Source organism: Salvelinus fontinalis, chromosome 25 (genome assembly GCF_029448725.1).
Source record: "Salvelinus fontinalis isolate EN_2023a chromosome 25, ASM2944872v1, whole genome shotgun sequence".
NCBI classification, from domain to species: Eukaryota; Metazoa; Chordata; class Actinopteri; order Salmoniformes; family Salmonidae; genus Salvelinus; species Salvelinus fontinalis.
Genome location: NC_074689.1, coordinates 20459463 through 20481028, shown reverse-complemented (window position 1 = coordinate 20481028; position 21566 = coordinate 20459463). Strand labels below are relative to the sequence as shown.

The following is a 21566-nucleotide window of genomic DNA, read 5'->3' as shown; positions in this document are numbered from 1 at the left end:
CTATGAGGGGTGGCCAGTCTTCTTCTGGCTGTGCCGGGTGGAGATTATAACAGAACATGGCCAAGATGTTCAAATGTTCATAAATGATCAGCAAGGTCAAATAATAATATCAATCAATTTAATTTACCACAGGTGGACTCCAATCAAGTTGTAGAAATATCTCTAAGAATAATCAATGGAAACAGGATGCACCTGAGCTCAATTTCGAGTCTCATAGCAAAAGGTCTGAATACTTATGTAAATAAGGTATTTCTGTCTTACATTTTTTTGAAATGTGCAAAAAAAATCTAAAAAGCTGTTTCGTTTTGTCATTATGGGGTATTGTGTTAGAATGCTGAGGAAAAAAACCTATTTAATCAATTTTAGAATAAGAATGTAACAATAATGTTACATTGTTACAATAAATAATGTAACAAAATGTGGAAAAAGTCAAGAGGTCTGAATACTTTCCGAAGGCACTGTATACACTGAGTATACAAAACATTAGGAACACCTGCTCTTTCCATGACATAAACTGACCAGGTGAATTCAAGTGAAAACTATGATCCTTTATTGTTGTCACCTGTTAATCCATTTAAATCAGTGTAGATTAAGGGGAGAAGACAGCTTAAAGCAGGATTTTTAAACCTTGAGACAATTGAGACTTTGACAAAATATTTAAGTGCCTTTGAACGGGGTATATTAGTAAGTTCCAGGTGCACCGGTTTGAGTGTGTCAAGAACTGCAACGCTGCTGGGTTTTTCACGCTCAACAGTTTACTGTGTGTATCAAGAATGGTCCACCACCCAAAGGACATCCAGCGAACTTCACACAACTTTAGGATGCATTGGAGACAACGTGGGCCAGCATCTCTGTGGAACGCTTTCAACACCTTGTAGAGTCCATGACCTGACGAATTGAGGCTGTTCTGAGGACAAAAGGGGGTGCAACTCAATAGGAAGTTGTTCTTAATGTTTGTTCACTCAGTGTATATCTTTAATGAGTCGTGAGATTTTATTACACCAATAATGTGGGGGCAGAAACAAATCCAACTAACTTGACAAAACACTCCAAGACTAGAAAGTGATAGAAAGCTTTAAAACCAACCCTGTAACACCAAGCTAAGCATGTGTATATACACAATGTATAAGATATGCGAATAAGTCCAGAATCAGAAAGCTTATGTTATTTTTTGTTATACCACATTTTTATTTATTCATAAAAAAAATGGGGGGTAGGGGGGGTGTTACGGGTACATTATCCATTTTAATTTATACGTTTATATGTATACGTTTATATGCTGACACTCAAAATAAAAAAAATACAATTAAGAAATACACACAGAATTTAATAATAAATAATAAATTCAGTATAAACAGGAAAAGAAAACCAAAGAAAAGTGGGCATCCACCCCCAACCTCCCACCCCATTCCCCCAACCTCCCACCCCATTCCCCCAACCTCCCACCCCATTCCCCCAACCTCCCACCCCATTCCCCCAACCAGCCAACATGTCTCCATCCATGTCCCTCTTATGATCCCGTTATTAAGGATTATAAGAGGTCTTACCTTCTTGTAGAGGCTGCGTAGGTCTCTGTACTGCCACATACTGCTGAGCACCTGAGATGCAGCCTTCACCACCTTGGCTGAGTGTCTGAGAGAGAGAGAGCGAGAGAGAGAAGAGAAGAGAAGAGAAGAGAAGAGAAGAGAGAGAGAGAGAGAGAGAAGAGAAGAAGAGAAGAGAAGAGAAGAGAAGAGAAGAGAAGAGAGAGAGAAGAGAAGAGAAGAGAAGAGAAGAGAAGAGAAGAGAAGAGAAGAGAAGAGAAGAGAAGAGAAGAGAGAGAGAGAGAGAGAAAAAACTTTATTGGGTCTGGGAGCCTACAACACAATAAACACTCAAACAAACAAAAACATCAATTAAAAACACAACACCAAATCTTCCTCCACAGTAACTAAACACAACAAACTCGGAATACCCCATATGCTCATAAACAGCCCAATGTTATTAACCAGTTTGTAATAAGCAAACTCAACCCCCAGCCAACATCCTCTCCAGCATGCCCACCACGTCCACAGACCCCTGTGCCCGAATACTGTTCTTTCGTGTCTTCCAAATTGTCAATTTAGCTGCCCCTGACACAAAGTTAAGTAAAATAACTACACCCCTTCGACTAAACATGTACTGTGGCCCACATTTTTAAATGTAACCTTTATTAACCTTTGGCCCAAATATAAACATTTGGGAAGAGAAAACCTCTCCCAGACCTGTTAACCTTTCTAGGACACACGTTCCGCTACCGGAACCCCTCGACAACATTCCGCTGAAAAGGCAGCGCGGGAAATTAAAAAATATTTTTTAGAAATATGTAACTTTCACACATTAACAAGTCCAATACAGCAAATGAAAGATAAACATCTTGTTAATCTACCCATCGTGTCCAATTTCAAAAATGCTTTACAGCGAAAACACACCATATGATTATGTAAGATCACCGCCAAGTCCAAAAAACACACAGCCATTTTCCCAGCCAAAGATAGGAGTCACAAAAAGCAGAAATAGAGATAAAATGAATCATTAACCTTTGATGATCTTCATCAGATGACACTCATAGGACATCATGTTACACAATACATGTATGTTTTGTTCGATAATGTGCATATTTATATCCAAAAATCTCAGTTTACATTGGTGCCATGTTCAGAAATGCCTCCAAAATATCCGGAGAAATTGCAGAGAGCCACATCAAATTACAGAAATACTCATCATAAACTTTGATGAAAGATACATGTTTTACATAGAATTAAAGATACACTTGTTCTTAATGCAACAGCTGTGTCAGATTTCAAAAAAACTTTAAGGAAAAAGCAAACCATGCAATAATCTGAGACGGCGCTCAGATAGAAAAAGCAATTATCCGCCATGTTGGAGTCAACAGAAATACGAAATTACATTATAAATATTCCCTTACCTTTGATGATCTTCATCAGAATGCACTCCCAGGAATCCAAGTTCCACAATAAACATTTTGTTTTGTTCGATAATGTCCATTATTTATGTCCAAGTAGCTACTTTTGTTAGCGTGTTTAGTACACACATCCAAACGCTCGTGCAGGTCCAGGCGAACGTCGGACGAAAACTTCCAAAAGTTATATTACAGGTCGAATAAACTTGTCAAACTAACTATAGAATCAATATTTAGGATGTTGTTATCCTAAATATTCAATAACGTTCCAACCGGAGAATTCCTTTGTGTCTGTAGAAGTAATGGAACGCAAGTCCATATCATTTGGAATGCGCGTGACCAGGACCTGGCACTCTGCCAGACCACTGACTAAAACAGCTCCCATCCGGCTTGACATCACAGTAGAAGCTTCATTCAACGTTCTACAGACTGTTGACATCTAGTGGAAGGCGTAGGAAGTGCAAACAGATCCATATCCCACTGGGATTTCAATAGGCAATGAGTTGAAAATCGACCAGCCTCAGAATTCCCAAGCAAGGGAAGTTTGCAACGTAAGTCCCTCAGCTCTTGTTTTTAGTCGAGTTTACGAGTGTACAACTATGTTCACTTCGGGGCCTGAAACTTCCCACAATTCAATTCGTGATGATTGTACATCCGCTAAGAAGTGTAAGTAAAAACAAATGTAAATAAGTTATAAATTCTGCTACTAATGCACATGACGGCACAAACATAAAAGTAATTATGTTTTTGTTTGGTTAGCTTTTGGAAATTTGGAAACATTTTCACCTTCAGAAGGCTAACATCATTTAGCTAATTCACTTGCTAGCTTTCAAACAGTAAGCGTATATTAATAATTATATATTTAATGCAAGTAGACATGCAATCATAATTGACTGTAGCGCATATAAAGCACCCACAAGCTAGCGTTGGCTGAAAACACAATCATCGCGGGATGAACGAGTGACGAATTTCCAGGCAATATCGGTCAATATAAAAATCATTCCTTCCTCCCTCGCCCCTTGCCCTGCAAGTGTATACTCGTCAGACGTTATGATACGTCATCAGAAGTGTCCACTTAATTTGAGGGCTGAGGGGATAGTCTGTGTCTTTTAAGTGTTTGGACTGCAGCCAATATGTAGGCTGTATCGACCCAGCTAGCACCGTCATTGTACAACAGTCTCTGGGCTGCTTGAAGTCGGAAAGAAATGATCCTATAAGAAATGTCCACCAGGCCTTGCCCACCCTCGTGCAGTGGCGGGTACAGGGCTGCAGCTTTAATCCAATTTTGTCCAGACCAGAAGAAATTGACAATGGTCAGAAATTGACAAGGGTCAAGAAATTGAAGCTCTTGTATCAGATTTTGGCTGTAAAATCTTTAGTCTGTCCCACAGGGCAGAAGGTTATTGGCTACCAGCACCCTTTCCCTATAAGACAGCAGGGGTAGCACCCATTTCCACCTACACAATCTGGCACACACCTTATCCACTACACCCTCCCAATTATTTTTTTGAAAGACATCGGAGCCTAGAAAAACCCCCAATGTCTTCATCCCATCTCTGCCCCACTGAAGCCCCCCTGGTAACCGTGGAGCGGACCCTATCTGAAGCTGACCCGTCCACAGCGCTTCACTCTTTCCCCAATTGACTCTAGCTGAGGAGACCCCCTCATAGACATTTGAGAGAACTTTAACATCCTCAGCCCCTGTAATAAAAACTGTCACGTCATCTGCATACATAGACAGTGCTATCGTAGTGCTTCATAATCCCTGGCACAGAGATTCCAGTAAGCCTCGCTCTTAAAAAACAAAGCATTTGGTTCGATTGCCAGACAATATAACTGTCCTGAAATTGGGCATCCCTGTCTGATACCCCAATGGATGGGGAAAGGGCAGCTCAAACCACCCCCACCTTCACCATACATGAGGCCCCAGCATACAGTAAACTCATCCAAGACGGTAAAAAGCCTTCTCCTGATCCAAAGAAAGCAAACTCACATTTACATCATACAGTTTACAAATGTGTAAAACATCTCTTATTAGAAACAAGTTATCAACAATAGAGTGGTCAGGGACACAGTAAGACTGGTATTTGTGACCAAGAGCCCCAGATATTCTATCAACCTGTTTGAGAGACACTTAGATATAATTGTATATTGTGCACACAGCAATGCAACACGTTGGCAGTTTTTAAAAGAGCCAAATCCCCCTTTATTATTATTATTATTATTATTATATATATCTTTTTACCCCTTTTTATCCCCAATTTTGTGGTATCCAATTGGTATTTAACAGCTGGTAGTGGACAGCTCCTGCAGAGTAATGTCAGAGTCCAAAGCAGCTCTCTGCTAGGGGCCCAATTGAGGAAGTCCATTTAACAACTGTTCAGCACAGAGAGGATCACAATCTTATAGAGGGCAGAATAGAAATCCACTGCATTTTGGCGCATCTCATTGTCATCCGTGGCCACCTTCCCATCAGGGACACGAAGGCAGATCATCTGTTTGCTTTGCAATGTCGATTGCCCTAGGTTAAAAAAATTTTCTAGGTGCATTCATATCCTTGAGGGTAGCAAAGTGAGACCTAATCAAGGCACCCTTCACTCTTTTATGTAAAAATGACCTCAGTTCATGTCTCTTGTCCTGTAAGTTCACGACTAGTCCAGGGTCATTCTGAGTGAGCAACTTCAACTTAATAGATTTGATGTCCTCTTCAAGAGCCATTATAGTCTCTTTAACTTCAATACTAGACAGAGCAGTATACGGTTGTTTGGGCATTCCATTTAATAACCCTCCCTTTTTCCCAAAACATCAAAAACTTTCACAAAACATGGCATCATGTAGTAACTTAACATTAAAAAACATTCAAGATGGCGCCGACAGAGATGGTCGCCTCGCTTCAAGTCCTTAGGAAACTATGCAGTAATTTGTTTTTTTAACATTTACATTACATTTAAGTCATTTAGCAGACGCTCTTATCCAGAGCAATGTATTATTTCTTACATTGTAAGGCAAGAAAACCTTAAGTGCTATTACATACAGCCGGGAAGAACTATTGGATATAAGAGTGATGTCAACTTACCAACATTACGACCAGGAATACGTCTTTCCCAAAGCGGATCCTTTGTTCGGACCTCCACAATGGACATTGGATCTAATCCCAGAGGCCGACCCAAAACAACGTCGTCGCCGCAGGAGAGGCAGACGGAGCGGTCTCCTGGTCAGACTTAGAAGGCGAGCACACCACCCACCGCTTCCGAGCATATTAGTCGCCAATGTCCAGTCTCTAGACAACAAGGTGGACGAAATTAGGGCACGATTTGCCTTACAGGGAGACATCAGAGATTGTAACATTCTCTGTTTCACGGAAAAATGTCTCACTCGGGATATGTTGTCAGAGTCGGAACAGCCACCGGGTTTGTTCAAGTGTCGCGCCGGCAGAAACAAACATCTCTCTGGTAAGAAGAAGGGGCGGGGTGATGCCTCATGATTAACGACTCATGGTGTAACAATAACAACATACATGAACTCAAGTCCTTTTGTTCACCTTACCTAGAATTCCTTACAATCAAATGCCGACTGCATTATCTCCCAAGAGAATTCTCTTAGATTTTAGTCACAGCCGTGTATATCCCCCCCAAGCAGAGACCTTGACGGCCCCGAAATAACTTCACGGGATGACTCTATGTAAACCGGGAACCATATATCCGGAGGCTGCATTTATTGTAGCTGAGGATTTCAACAAAGCTAATTTGAGAACAAGACTACCTAAATTCTACCAGCACATTGACTGTTGTAACTGTTCGAGCAAAACACGGGACCACTGCTACTCTAACTTCCGCGATGCATACAAGGCCCTCCCCCGCCCTTCCTTAGAGAAATCCAACCACGACTCCATCTTGCTCATACTGTCCTATAGGCGGTAACTAATAAAAGGGTGTACCCATGGACCCCTAAAACCAGTTAAAACTGATCTGACCAATCGGAATCCACGCTTCAAGATTGTTTTGATCACGTGGACTGGAAAATGTTCCGGGAAGCATCAGACAATAACATTGATTTATACGCTGACTCGGTGAGTGAGTTTATTAGGTAGTGCATTGGAGATGTTGTACCCACTGTGACTATTAAAACCTACCCCAACCAGAAACCGTGGATAGAAGTGAAATCGCGAACCACCGCATTCAACCATGGAAAGAGGTCAGGAAATATGTCCAAATATAAACATTGGAGTTAATTCCTCTGCAAGGCAATCAAACAAGAGAAATGTGGGTATAGGGACAAAATGGAGTCGCAATTCAATGGCCCAGACACTAGACGTATGTGGCAGGGTCTACAGGAAATCACGGACTACAAAAAGAAAACCAGCCACGTCACGGACACCGACGTCTTGCTTCCAGACAAGCTAAACACCTTCTTTGCCCGCTTTGAGGATAATACAGTGCCACCGACGCAGCCCACTCCCAAGGACTGCGGGCCCCCCCTCTCCTTCTCCATGGCCAAAGTGAGTAAGACATTTAAAAGTGTTAACCCTAGCAAAGCTGCTGGCCCAGACGGCATCCCTAGCCACGTCCTCAGAGCATGCGCAGACCAGTTGGCTGGTGTGTTTATGGACATATTCAATCGCTCCCTATCCCAGTCTGCTGTCCCCACATGTTTCAAGATGGCCACCATTGTTCCTGTACCAAAGAAAGCGAAGAAAACTGAACTAAAGGACTATCGCCCCATAGCACTCACTTCTATCATCATGAAGTGCTTGGAGAAACTAGTAAGGATCATATCACCTTACCTGCCACCCTAGACCCACTTCAGTTTGCATACCGCCCCAACAGGGCCACAGACGATGCAATCGCCATCACACTGCACACTGCCCTATCCCATCTGGACAAGAGGAATAGCTATGTAAGAATGCTGTTCATTGACTACAGCTCAGCATTCAACACCATAGTACCATCTAAGGTCATCATTAAGCTTAAGGCCCTGGGTCTCAACCCCGCCCTGTGCAATTGGGTCCTGGACTTTCTGACGGGCCGCCCCCAGGTAGTGAAGGTAGGACAAAACGTCTCAACTTCGATGATCCTCAACGCTGGGGCCTAACAAGGGTGTATGCTCAGCCCACTCCTGTACTCCCTGTTCACCCATGACTGTGTGGCCATGCACGCCTCCAACTCAATTATCAAGTTTGCAGACGACACTACAGTAGTAGGCTTGATTACAAACAGCAACAGCGCCTCTTCAACCTCAGGAGGCTGAAGAAATGTGGCCTAGTCACCTAAATCCCTCACAAACTTTTACAGATGCACAATCCAGAGCATCCTGTCAGGCTGTATCACCTGGTACGGCAACTGCACCGCCCTCAACCTCAAGGCTCTCCAGAGGGTGGTGCGGTCTGCACAACGCATCACCGGGGGCAAACTACCTGCCCTCCAGGACACCTAGAGCACCCGATGTCACAGGAAGGCCAAAAAGATCATCAAGGACAACAATCACCCGAGCCATTGCCTGTTCACCCCACTATCATCCAGAAGGCGAGGTCAGTACAGGTGCATCAAAGCTGGGACCGAGAGACTGAAAAACAGCTTCTATCTTAATGCCATCAGACTGTTAAACAGCCATCACTAACATAGAGAGGCTGCTGGCAACATACAGACCCAAATCACTGGCCACTTTAATAAATGGATTTAATAAAGGTATCACTAGTCACTTTAAATAATGCCACTTAAATAATGTTTACATATCCTACATTACTCATCTCATATCTATATACTGTATTTCATACCATCTATTGCATCTTGCCTATGCAGCACGGCCATCGCTCATCCATATATTTATATGTACATATTCTTATTCCATCCCTTTACATTTGTGTGTATAAGGTAGTTGTTGTGAATTTGTTAGATTACATGTTAGATATTACTGCACTGTCGGAACTAGAAGCACAAGCATTTTGCTACCCTCGCATTAACATCTACTAACCATGTGTATGTGACCAATAAAATGTGATTTGAGTTGATTTGAAAATACCAATAAGGTGATGACCTTCGTGGACAGGGCAAGTGAATATCAACAGTAACATTATGGTGATCAGAGAAACCCACAGGAGTAATGTCACACGTTCCAACCCTGCTACAGTAGAGCTCAGATACATACAACCTGTCTAACCTTCCTGCACTGACACAACCTTCAATAACTTTTAGCCATGTGTATTGCCTAACTTTTGCATTTCTTACTCCCCACACATCAGAAAGCTCAAACTCAGTTAATAGATCAGACCGACAAGTAGCTGACTGCAGGTGAGGTTCTTCAGCAGTGCGATTAACTGTAGAATCCCCTGTAGAGTTCCAGTCTCCCCCTAAAACCACACCCCCCTCTTGGTCACCTTTATAAGATCAAATACAACAATACGCTCTGTATCCTCATTAGGAGCATAAACATTTAAAACAATTACAAATAAACATAAAATCTGCCTTGTCCAATAAAACCCGAACCATGGCAATCTCTGTTGTATATACCACAGTCACCCCTAAGCCTGACGAAAACAAAATTACCACTCCAGCATGGAAATTAGTACCATGACTGAATATACGCTGCCCCTCCCACCACATACCCAGTCAACCTCATTAGCCTCATCACTACAGTATGTATGTATCCCCTGTAGAAAAGCTACGTTAAGCCTTTTCTGTTTTATTACTTCTAACACCCAAGATCTCTTATTCCTGTCCCTTCCTCCGTTACTATTGAGAGAACCTACCCTCAGTACCTCCATATAGAGAGGAGAAAGGAACAACAGAAGAGACCACAACGAAACCAGACAAAGAGAAAAAAAGTACCCTATGAGGCATGGTAATCATCATTGTTTTAATTTAATTTTAACCACGTTTCCCACTATGTTTTGCTGCAGTGACAGCAGTAACACATTTCCATAAGCGGAAATGCTTCTTCACACACAACTGGTTTAACCCCACCATCTTCTGTAACACAACAGCTGACCTCATAAACTTTTCAACATAAAAAACTGCCAATTTAACAGATTTCCCAAAAATGTGGTACAGGGACCCATTTCCCTCACCTAGATTGTAAATTGAATAGTCACCAGCTAATATCATATCAACAGGGATATCAGACATGTCCAGATCCCTCTCCTGATCCTCCTCAACTGAGGCCCTGGACCCCTGACACATCCCTCTCAACACTCCCCACCTGCACCCCATCACTCATACCGGGTTTCTCCTCCACTACCTGGGAGACTACCTTCACCTGAACCCCCTCCTGTACCCCATCACTCCTACCGGGTTTCTCCTCCACTACCTGGGAGACTACCTTCACCTGAACCCCCTCCTGTACCCCATCACTCATACCGGGTTTCTCCTCCACTACCTGGGAGATTAGCTCCACCTGAACCCCCTCCTGTACCCCATCACTCCTACCGGGTTTCTCCTCCACTACCTGGGAGACTACCTTCACCTGAACCCCCTCCTGTACCCCATCACTCACACCGGGTTTCTCCTCCACTACCTAGGAGATTAGCTCCACCTGAACCCACTCCTGTACCCAATCACTCATACCGGGTATCTCCTCCACTACCTGGGAGACTACCTTCACCTGAACCCCCTCCTGCACCCCATCACTCATACCGGGTTTCTCCTCCACTACCTGGGAGAGTAGCTCCACCTGAACCCCCTCCTGTAAACCATCACTCCTACCGGGTTTCTCCTCCACTACCTGGGAGACTACCTTCACCTGAACCCCCTCCTGTACCCCATAACTCATACCGGGTTTCTCCTCCACTACCTGGGAGACTACCTTCACCTGAACCCCCTCCTGTACCCCATCACTCATACCGGGTTTCTCCTCCACTACCTGGGAGACTACCTTCACCTGAACCCCCTCCTGTACCCCATCACTCCTACCGGGTTTCTCCTCCACTACCTGGGAGACTACCTTCACCTGAACCCCCTCCTGTACCCCATCACTCATACCGGGTTTCTCCTCCACTACCTGGGAGACTACCTTCACCTGAACCCCCTCCTGTAACCCATCACTCATACCGGGTTTCTCCTCCACTACCTGGGAGACTACCTTCACCTGAACCCCCTCCTGTACCCCATCACTCCTACCGGGTATCTCCTCCACTACCTGGGATATTAGCTCCACCTGAACCCCCTCCTGTACCCCATCACTCATACCGGGTTTCTCCTCCACTATCTGGGAGATTAGCTCCACCTGAACCCCCTCCTGCACCCCATCACTCATACCGGGTTTCTCCTCCACTACCTGGGAGACTACCTTCACCTGAACCCCCTCCTGTAACCCATCACTCCTACCGGGTTTCTCCTCCACTACCTGGGAGACTACCTTCACCTGAACCCCCTCCTGTAACCCATCACTCATACCGGGTATCTCCTCCACTACCTGGGAGATTAGCTCCACCTGAACCCCCTCCTGTACCCCATCACTCATACCGGGTTTCTCCTCCACTACCTGGGAGACTACCTTCACCTGAACCCCCTCCTGTACCCAATCACTCATACCGGGTTTCTCCTCCACTACCTGGGAGATTAGCTTCACCTGAACCCCCTCCTGTACCCCATCACTCATACCGGGTTTCTCCTCCACTACCTGGGAGACTACCTTCACCTGAACCCCCTCCTGTACCCAATCACTCATACCGGGTTTCTCCTCCACTACCTGGGAGATTAGCTTCACCTGAACCCCCTCCTGTACCCCATCACTCCTACCGGGTTTCTCCTCCACTACCTGGGAGACTACCTTCACCTGAACCCCCTCCTGTACCCCTTCATTCGTACTGGGCATCTCCTCACCAGTCTGGGGAAATGGCTCACCAGATCCATCCTTACCTCCTACAATAATGTTTTTATGCCCGCCACAGACGCTATGTTCCCCTCTGGTACAAGCTGCAACTCAGTACCCTCAACACAAACAACTTGTTCCTCAGCAACAGGTGCTTGCGGCTGCTCTACCACTGTCAGTCCACCTGTCCCTACATCAGTGGGCCCAGGCGTTACAAGGACCACCTGCGCCCGACCTCCACCTTCTCCTTTTCGAGCAAGCATGTTGCTTATGGCCAACATCCCCACACTCAAAACACTGCTGAATACCTGTACTAGCATAAGTCATATAGAGTCTGTTGTCATACTTGACTGTACACATATTTGACTTTAAACTATACACCATACACTGCAGGGACCGAAAAATGTGTTCATCATCAGATGTCCCATTGCTTTTGGGGCGGCAGGAAGCCTAGTGGTTAGAGTGTTGTGCCAGTAGCCGAAAGGTTGCTGGATCAAATCCCCGAGCTGACAAGGTAAAAATCTGCCGTTCTGCCCCTGAACAAGGCAGTTAACCCACTGTTCCCCAGTAGGCCATCATTGTAAATAAGAATTTGTTCTTAACTGACTTGTCTAGCTAAATAAAGGTTTTTAAAAAATGAAACGATAACTCCAAAGTCTGCTCAGGTGAGTTCAAAAACATAAACACCTGTCGCCGAAACGACATAAACTGCTTCAGAGCCGGGTGTTTGCAAACTTCCCAAACCGCAATAACTCACGCTCCAATAGCTCATTGGGAATAAATGGCGGTACTATTGAAATGGCGACGCTTGTTGAAGGAGAAAAAAGCAGCGAAACTTGAATAAACATGCCTTAAAGAATCTCGCCAGGCTCAATCAGCTGATCGACAAGACACTCTTCTTTAGGAAAAACCACCACTGCTTTATTAATCCGCGACGCATAAGCAACATTTTCATAACTTAACTTCTCTTCTACGGCGACCAGACACTCCTCCACAGTGACAGTAGCTTCAGTAACACACCTGAAGCCATCTCAAAGTGACAGGGACGGGGTCCCCATGTGGGTCGCCATCCCCACCTAAACCAGGACAAGTCCAATTCCAAGAAATACAATTTACCTAATTCTACCACATACATTTTTAAAATAATTAAATCATCCATAGAAAAAGGAAAACTAAAAGGAAACAAAAAGAAAACACAGGTGATCTAATTCCAGACACCACTCGCACTCACTCATACAATTCCCAGCATCCACCAACACTCCCAGCATGCAGAGAGAGAGAGAGAGAGAGAGAGAGAGAGAGAGAGAGAGAGAGAGAGAGAGAGAGAGAGAGAGAGAGAGAGAGAGAGAGAGAGAGAGAGAGATAGAGAGATGTTGCTAAACTGAGAAACAGAGGGACACTCAGACAAGCTAATATTGTCCACATTAAGTCTTCATTTACTTTAACATTACTTTACTCTCCATCCCAAATGGCACCCTATTCCCTATATAGCCCTATGGGAACTGGCCAAATGTAGTGCACTATTAACGGAATAGGATGGAATTTGGGATGCAAACTAACTTTAAGGTGAACTCTGCAGGGACCGAAAACGTGTTCATCATCAGGAGTCCCTCTGCCTGGCGCAAAAATGGTTTTAAGAGGTGATTGCGCTTTAGAAGGGTAGCAATTTTCTTAAGCAGTTATAGAGCAGTTACTTTAAAACAAGCCACTCCTGCATGCTAATGGCTGCTGCTAGCCACTTTAGAGAAAATTAGAAGAGAAAGAGTGGGTATTTTGCTTTTTGAGAGCGACGGGAGGACTTGAAGAGGGTGGTTATTGTGCAATTGGGTTTCATTAGAAACATATACAGCTCTTGTCAATATGTAGAAAATAGAGAAGAGGCTACAGAGACAGTGTCAACCGGCATATTATTATACTGAGTACATGAGTCATGAATAGAAGTGCGATGCTTGAAGTAGCCTAACCATTCATTTTATTTGGTCAAAGCATGGCTGCACTAGTCTACACATATAGCTAGAAACTGATTCTTATTCTATGCCAAACATGTCCTGCTGGAGATAAACATAGTTCCTAACCACAGAAGATTAATTAAGGCCTATTGGGTGGGATGAACACATATCTGACCCTGTTTCAGTTGTTAGGGGCAACGTCTACGGAGAGCAACATCACTCACTGTCAAGTGACACCAACGTGTTACTCAGAATGGACTGCAGTGAACTCCATAGTGATACATCAACACACAACCCTGATGTAAGGATCTTTCTGACAACCGTTTGGTGTCATAGCAACGATCAGAACACCCTGCTCGGTCTCCCATAGTGACAGGGTTTCCATTCTGATAACGTAAGCGCTGTGTTTTGTCAGTACTCATAGACACGGAGACTCATGAGAGACTGCGTTCACCACGTAAATAACGCACCACAAACCCTCTTACTGTTTCTAGTCCCCGTGGGAAAAGCTAGAGAAGTTAGGCCCTAACCACAGTCACCCTAGAAGCATCCTAACCTAAACTGAGGAGTGTGTGTGACTGTGTGAGTGGAAGCATAGCCCGCCTCACTTTTGCTTCATGTGGTGTGTGTGCGTATGTACAATGCATTTGGAAAGTATTCAGACTCTTTCACTTTTTCCACATTTTGTTAGGTTACAGCTTTATTTTAAATGGATTAAATAAAATATTTTCCTCATCAATCTAAACACAATACCCCATAATGACAAAGTTAAAACAAGTTTTAAGAAATGTTTGCAAATAAAAAAATTAAATAAAGAGCCGTTGATTCATCTTTGAGATGTTTCTACAACTTCATTGGAGTCCACCTGTGGTAAATTCAATTGATTGGACATGATTTGGAAAGGCAAACACCTGTCTATATAAGGTTCCACAGTTGACAATGCACGTCAGGGCAAAAACCAAGCCATGAGGTCGAAGGAATTGTCCTTAAAGCTCAGATACAGGATTGTATCGAGGCACAGATCTGGGGAAGGGTACCAAAACATGTCTGCATTATTGAAGGTCCCAAGAACACAGTGGCCTCCATCATTCCTAAATGGAAGAAGTTTGGAACCACCAAGACTCTTCCTAGAGTCAAACCGAGCAATCGGGTGAGAAGGGCTTTGGCCAGGGAAGTGACCAAGAACCCAGTGGTCACTCTGACAGAGTTCCTCTGTGGAGATGGGAGAACCTTCCAGAAGAAAAACCATCTCTGAAGCACTCTGCTAATCAGGCGTTTATGGTAGAGGGGACAGACTCCTCAGTAAAAGGCACATGACAGCCCGCTTGGAGTTTGCCAAAAGGCACCTAAAAGAATCTCAGACCATGAGAAACAAGATTAGCTGGCCTGATGAAACCAAGATTGAACTCTTTGGCCTGAATGCCAAGCGTCACATCTGTAGGAAACCAGGCACCGCTCATCACCTGGCCAATATCATCCCTACGGTGAAGCATGGAGGTGGCAGCATCATACTGTGGGGATGTTTTTCAGCGGCAGGGACTGGGAGACTAGTCAGGATTGAGGGAAAGATTAACAGAGCAAAGCACAGAGAGATCCTTGATGATGATGAAAACCTACTCCAGGGCGCTCAGGACCTTAGACTGGGTCGAAGGTTCACCTTCCAACAGGACAATGACCCTAAGCACATAGCCAAGATAATGCAGGAGTGGCTTCGGGACACGTCTTTGTTGGAGTCATGCCTCACCGTGCAGTCATGAGTGAACAGGGAGTACAGGAGGGGCAGAGCATGCACCCCTGAGGGGCCCATGTCTTGAGGATCAGCGTGGCGGATGTGTTGTTACCTACCCTTACCACCTGGGGGCGGCCCGTCAGGAAGTTCACGATCCAGTTGCAGAGGGAGGTGTTTAGTCCCAGGGTCCTTAGCTTGTTGATGAGCTTTGATGGCACAATGGTGTTGAACGCTGAGCTGTAGTCAATGAATAACATTCTCACATAGGTGTTCCTTTTGTCCAGGTGGGAAAGGGCAGTGTGGAGTGCAATAGAGACTGCATCATCTGTGGATCTGTTGGGGCGGTACGCAAATTGGAGTGGGTCTAGGGTATCTGGGAGGATACTGTTGATGTGAGCCATGACCAGCCTTTCAAAGCCATTCATGGCTACAGACGTGAGTGCTACGGGTCAGTAGTCATTTAGGCAGGTTACCTTAGTGTTCTTGGGCACGTCTGCTTAAAACATGTTGGTATTACAGACTCAGACAGGGAGAGGTTGAAAATGTCAGTGAAGACACTTGCTAGTTGATCAGTGCATGCTCGCAGTACACGTCCTGTTAATCCGTCTGGCCCTGCGGCCTTGTGAATGTTGACCTGTCTAAAGGTCTTACTCACATTGGCTGTACAGGAAGAGCGTGATCACACAATCTTCCTGTACAGCTGGTACTCTCATGCATGTTTCAGTGTTATTTGCCTCAAAGCGAGCATATAAGTAGTTTAGTTTGTCCGGTAGGTTTGTGTCACTGGGCAGCTCTCGGCTGTGCTTCTCTTTGTAGTCAGTAATAGTTTGCAGGCCCTGCCACATCCGACGAGCGTCAGAGCTGGTGTAGTGCGACTCGATCTTAGTCCTGTATTGACACTTGCCTGTCTGATGGTTCGTCGGAGGGCATAGCGGGATTTCTTTTAAGTTTCCGGGTTAGAGTCCCGCTCCTTGAAAGCGGCAGCTCTAGCCTTTAGCCCAGTGCGGATGCTGCCTGTAATCTATGGTGTCTGGTTGGGGTATGTACGTACGGTCACTGTGGAAACGACGTCATCGATGCACTTATTGATGAAGCCAATGAAAGATGCGGTGTACAATGCCATTGGAGGAATGCCATTGGAGGAATGCCATTGGAGGAATGCCATTGGAGGTTCCCGGAATATTCCAGTCTGTGTTAGCAAAACAGTCCTGTAGTTTAGCATCTGCTTCATCTGACCACATTTTTATTGATCTAGTCACTGGTGCCTCCTGCTTTAATCTTTGCTTGTAAGCAGGAATCAGGAGGATAGAATTATGGTCAGATTTGCCAAATGGAGGGCGAGGGAGAGCTTTGTATGCATCTCTGTGTGTGGAGTATAGGTGGTCCAGAGTTCTTTTCCCTCTGGTTGCACATTTAACATGATGATAGAAATTAGGTAAAACTGATTTAGGTTTTCCTGCATTAAAGTCCCCGGCTACTAGGAGCGCCACCTCTGGGTGAGCGTTTTCTTGTTTGTTTATGGCAGAATACAACTCATTCAATGCTATCTTGATGCCAACCTCTGACTGTGGTGGTATGTAAACTGCTACAAAGAATAGAGATGAAAACTCTCTCAGTAGGTAATGTGGTCTGCAGCTTATCATGAGAAACTCTACCTCAGGCGAACAATTGCCCGAGACTTCCTTAGATATCGTTCACCAGCTGTTGTTTACAAAAATACATAGACAGCCGCCCCTTGTCTTACCAGAAGCCCCTGTTCTATCCTGCCAGTACATCGTATAACCAGCCAGCTGTATGTTGATATTGACGTCGTTCAGCCACGACTCCGTGAAGCATAAGATGTTACAGCTTTTAATGTCCCGTTGGTAGTTTAATCTTCCCAATAACTCGTCCATTTTATTGTCCAAAGATTAAATGTTTGCGAGCAGAATTGAGGGGAGTGGGGGTTTATTCGTTCGCCTCCGACTCCTCAGAAGGCAGCCCGCCCTCCGGCCTCTCTTTCTCTGCCTCCTCTTCACGCAGACCACTGGGGTCGGGGCCTGTTCCTGAGGGAGCCGTATATCCTCCGCCCGGGCTCGTCAGAGTCGTGAAAGAAGAAAAAGGATTCTGCTAGTTTGTGGTGAGTAATCACAGTACTGATGTCTTGAAGTTATTTTCGGTAGTAAGAGAGCGGCTTCAATATGTACAAAAATAGTTAAAAAATAAGTTTCAAACAACGCAGATAAACAAACAAAAAAACACAATCGGTTGGGGGCACGTAAAAAGTCTGCCTTCTGCTCCGGTGCCATTTTAGATTGGCTCTAATACAAGGTATCAGGTGCCGTGACCAATTAAAAGGCACAAACTACTCTCTGGGTAAGTGGCTATCACTACTTTGGAAAATTGCTCAAATTGACATATATTAAAACCGTGAGTGAGAAAATCTAAACTCTGGACACCGTTGAGAGAGGCGCAGAAATAACCATCATAGAAGAGGTCAACTATAGCAAAGCCATGGAGGCACTAAAAGAAGCGCAAGAGCATTCTACCAATTCGGCTCGAATATGGGAAAAAATATATTCATGGCTAAGATTGGGCAACATTTCCCTGCTGACGGACAATTCCAATCAAATAAAGAATTCATAGATGCTATTATGAGTTGTCATAAAGACCATTTTTTAAATAAAGCTCAATACATCAGTGTTTGATGTCAGCGTTCTATAAACAGAAGATAAAAAATGATAAAACCAAGATTGGTAGATGTACTCCGCATAACCGCACTAACTGTACTATTTGTGAAGTAAATTGAATATGTAGTATGCTTATTGAACTTAAGATACAAATTAATTGATTTAAATAATTATGACAATTGTTTAAAAAATGCAGTAAAATACTGAGCAATGTTATAAAGTAATGACTTTTCAAATAAATTACCTTATACGTTATATTGGTTGACAATTTGTTAGTTACACTATCCTTATGAACTGCATAGCATATCATTACAGCAGTATGAACCGGTAATATATGTTAGCAAGCTACCTTAACATTAGTTGGCTACTAAGACATCAAACTTTCTAGTATATTAACTATATGCTATCTAACTACCCAACGTTTACTGACTGGATTATTCACGTCATTCTTAGCTTAATGGTATAGTCGTTGTGCGTTCTCAATGGACATTGTTAAACCAGCTCTGCTAGGGTGAGTAAAATGATCAGAGTGAGGCGTTCTCTTATTTGTGTCTGGAAGTAGCTAGCAAGCTAGCCAACTTTAGCCAGTTAACTTGGGTGCTTGACTGCTGTTGTAAGGTCAGAACGCTCGGATAAACCCTGCTCCTCGGCAATAGTGGGCAGTGTGCGCTCTGAACAGTCAATTTCCAAACACCCGAAGTCGTCTAACTAGTCGTCTAATGTCTAACTAGTAATTTTTTACGCTAACAAGCTATAAATAGGCTGCATAGCAAGAGCATCAACTTCCGGTAGACATGCGAAGCTCAACTTAAAGGTTACCGTTCGTTTACAGTATACTAAAATTAACTAATAGTATATAGTATGTAGTATATACTCATTAAGTATGTAGTATACAGTACAGTATATTAGTATGGGTATTCGAACCCAGCTTGGGTATGTGAGTATATTGATAAAATGTGTACTTAAGCTTTGATGGCAGGTTTGAAAGCTGTTATCAAAATGGATATTGCGATGGAAGTGAAGCCAATTTTGGGGTTGGATAATCCTTGCGAGAATCATGGACAGTGGGTATTAGGTAACATATGAAAATTGGCAGTATATATGGGCGAGAGCACGAATTATGTTTACAGATAGTCCAACTTTGTATCACGCCACATTTAAACAATTGCTAAAAGGGTGTACAACCAGCAAAACAAGAGATAACATATTTGGGAGTTTCGATTTCAGAAGTCACGAAGCACATTACACGTGAACAATGTGTTATTTGGCACGACCAAACACTCCTCATAGAATCATGAAAACCCTAGGGGTTTTAATCTTGTGAAAGACTTTATTCCGTCTTATTCTGAAATAGATTCATAGAATTGATGAAAGGGAGGAGGGGTCACGAGTAATTAAAGTGGCCTCCCTGTGAATAGAAGTTATCATGTTTGTTTTGACTGTAATTTAAGACTTTTTGTTCACATGGTAAAGTAACGTTTGACGAAAGACAGAGGTAGAGTATAGTAGAGATTGTAGAGGGAAACAAGTGTTAGAGTGGAGGGGAAATGTACTGGGTGATGGTGATTGAGAGGGCTTCTGAGTTAAAGGAAGCAGAGATGTAGACTAATGAAGGTAACAAAGGAAATGGTATTTTATTTGGAAAGTAAGAATTTCTAATATGACTTGTTTGGCTTGATTACGATTTGGCAAAGTGAAAACGAACAAAAAAATGTTTTCTCTCTATTTGAAATGTTTCACGAGGCTGTTGCCTTGGGAGAGCAGTAAGTGAAATTCTGCAGGTTTATAAAAGTATATAGGTATCGGATCTGGCCGTAGAGGGAGCTCCCAAATAAGTAAGGCCTAGTCATTGGTTTGTTTGTTTTGCCCTACATATTACCAGCACACCCACCGGTTATGAATATTTGTTAGTGGTGTTAATACCGTGTTGGTTTATTGTGTGAGGTGTTTTTAATGTGTTTCTAAACCAGGTAAGCAGAATGATGGACATTTTTGAAATATTTGAAATGGTTTCGGAAGAACAGGGAAAGAAAATGGAAAGAAAATATTTAGTAGGGCTGACTGACCTATGACCTCTGTTCTGACTTCCTGGCGAGGCTCGATCACCCTCACTAGAAAGACATTGTGTGAGATTTAAATGGGCTATGTAAACACTAATAATTAGGAAGAAGTTTCTAATTTAGCAATTGTCCTATGTGTGATTCTGACCATGAGAAGGAGAGAGAGTGCTGACCAGAATGAGGGACACCTGTCTCTAGTCTATTTTACTATTACCTTTGTAAGGACCGACGCAGGACAGGAGAAGCAGGTACGGGGAGTCAAACATTTATTCAGGAACAGACATAGAACACGACAGGAACAGCGTCAGCACACGGGTAAACAAGGACATATGACAAACATCAATCCTGAAGCAGGGAACAGAGCTAGGGAACAGACAGATATAGGGAAGGCAATACCACAAGTAATAGAGTTCAGCTGAGTCAAATGAGTACAGATGCGCGTGACGGGGAAAGGCAGGTGTGCGTACTGATGGTGGCTTGATTGAGTAATCCTGGAGAGCCTGGCGCCCTCGAGCGCCAGAGGGAGGAAGAGCGGGAGCAGGCGTGACAATACCCCCCCTTTAGGGGCGACACCCAGCTTCCCACCTGGGCGAGACATAGGCGCTGGGCAAGCCGGCTGGGGAAGGGGGAGGAAGAGCGGGAGCAGGCGTGACAACCTTATGGGATACAATTATTTCCTTATGGAGTTATCAAGAGTTGAAATTCTAATTTGATTTGTTATTCTAATTTGTTTATTTTGGATTTAACAGGCAGTGTTTTTTATTTTATTACTGGTTCCCCGGGGCCCTTTGGTAGATATGCAGATTTGTTTCTTCACATGTCTGCCTATAAAAGGAAGAAAAGTATTTCCCACCTCTACTTTTATATGAAGAAGTGTATTGCTGTTGTTGTGTTTGTTTGTTTTTGTCTTGTTTTGATATAAATCTCAGCAGATTAGGTCTGCTGTACAGTCGGGCTATCCCCCTAAGGAGTAACTCTGCAGGGAGGTCGTCAGTATGATAAGGGATTATAAGCAAATTTGCAAAATCATCAGTCATCAGTCATCATCAGTCATTTTTGTAAGTGTTGTGCTTGTTGAATGTCCTTCCCTATAGGTGTGCTGAAAGTCTGTTGTCAATTTGTTTACTGTAAAATAGCATCGTATCTGGTCAAACACAATTTTTTTGAAAATTTTATTAAGGGTTGGTAACCGGCTGATTGGTCAGCTATTTGAGCCAGTAAAGTTGGCTTTACTATTCTTAGCTAGGGGAATTATTTTTGCTTCCCTCCAGGCCTGGGGGCACACACTTCCTAGTAGGCTTAAATTGAAGCTATGGCAAATAGGAGTGGCAATATCGTCCGTTATTATCCTCAGTAATTTTCCATCCAAGTTGTCAGGCCCCAGTGGCTTGTCATTGTTGATAGAACACAATA

At 43.7% G+C, this 21566-nt stretch overlaps 1 protein-coding gene across 2 annotated transcripts in view; it reads right to left on the bottom strand.

Moving 5' to 3' along the window:
- LOC129822965 (catenin delta-2-like) overlaps positions 1 to 21566 on the bottom strand; it is a 379787-nt gene that overhangs the window by 25157 nt on the left and 333064 nt on the right. For both annotated transcript variants that reach the window (XM_055881562.1, XM_055881564.1), the window contains one exon: positions 1548 to 1632. In XM_055881562.1, coding sequence (XP_055737537.1) covers positions 1548 to 1632 — 85 coding nt within the window. The remainder of the gene's footprint in view (positions 1 to 1547; positions 1633 to 21566) is intronic.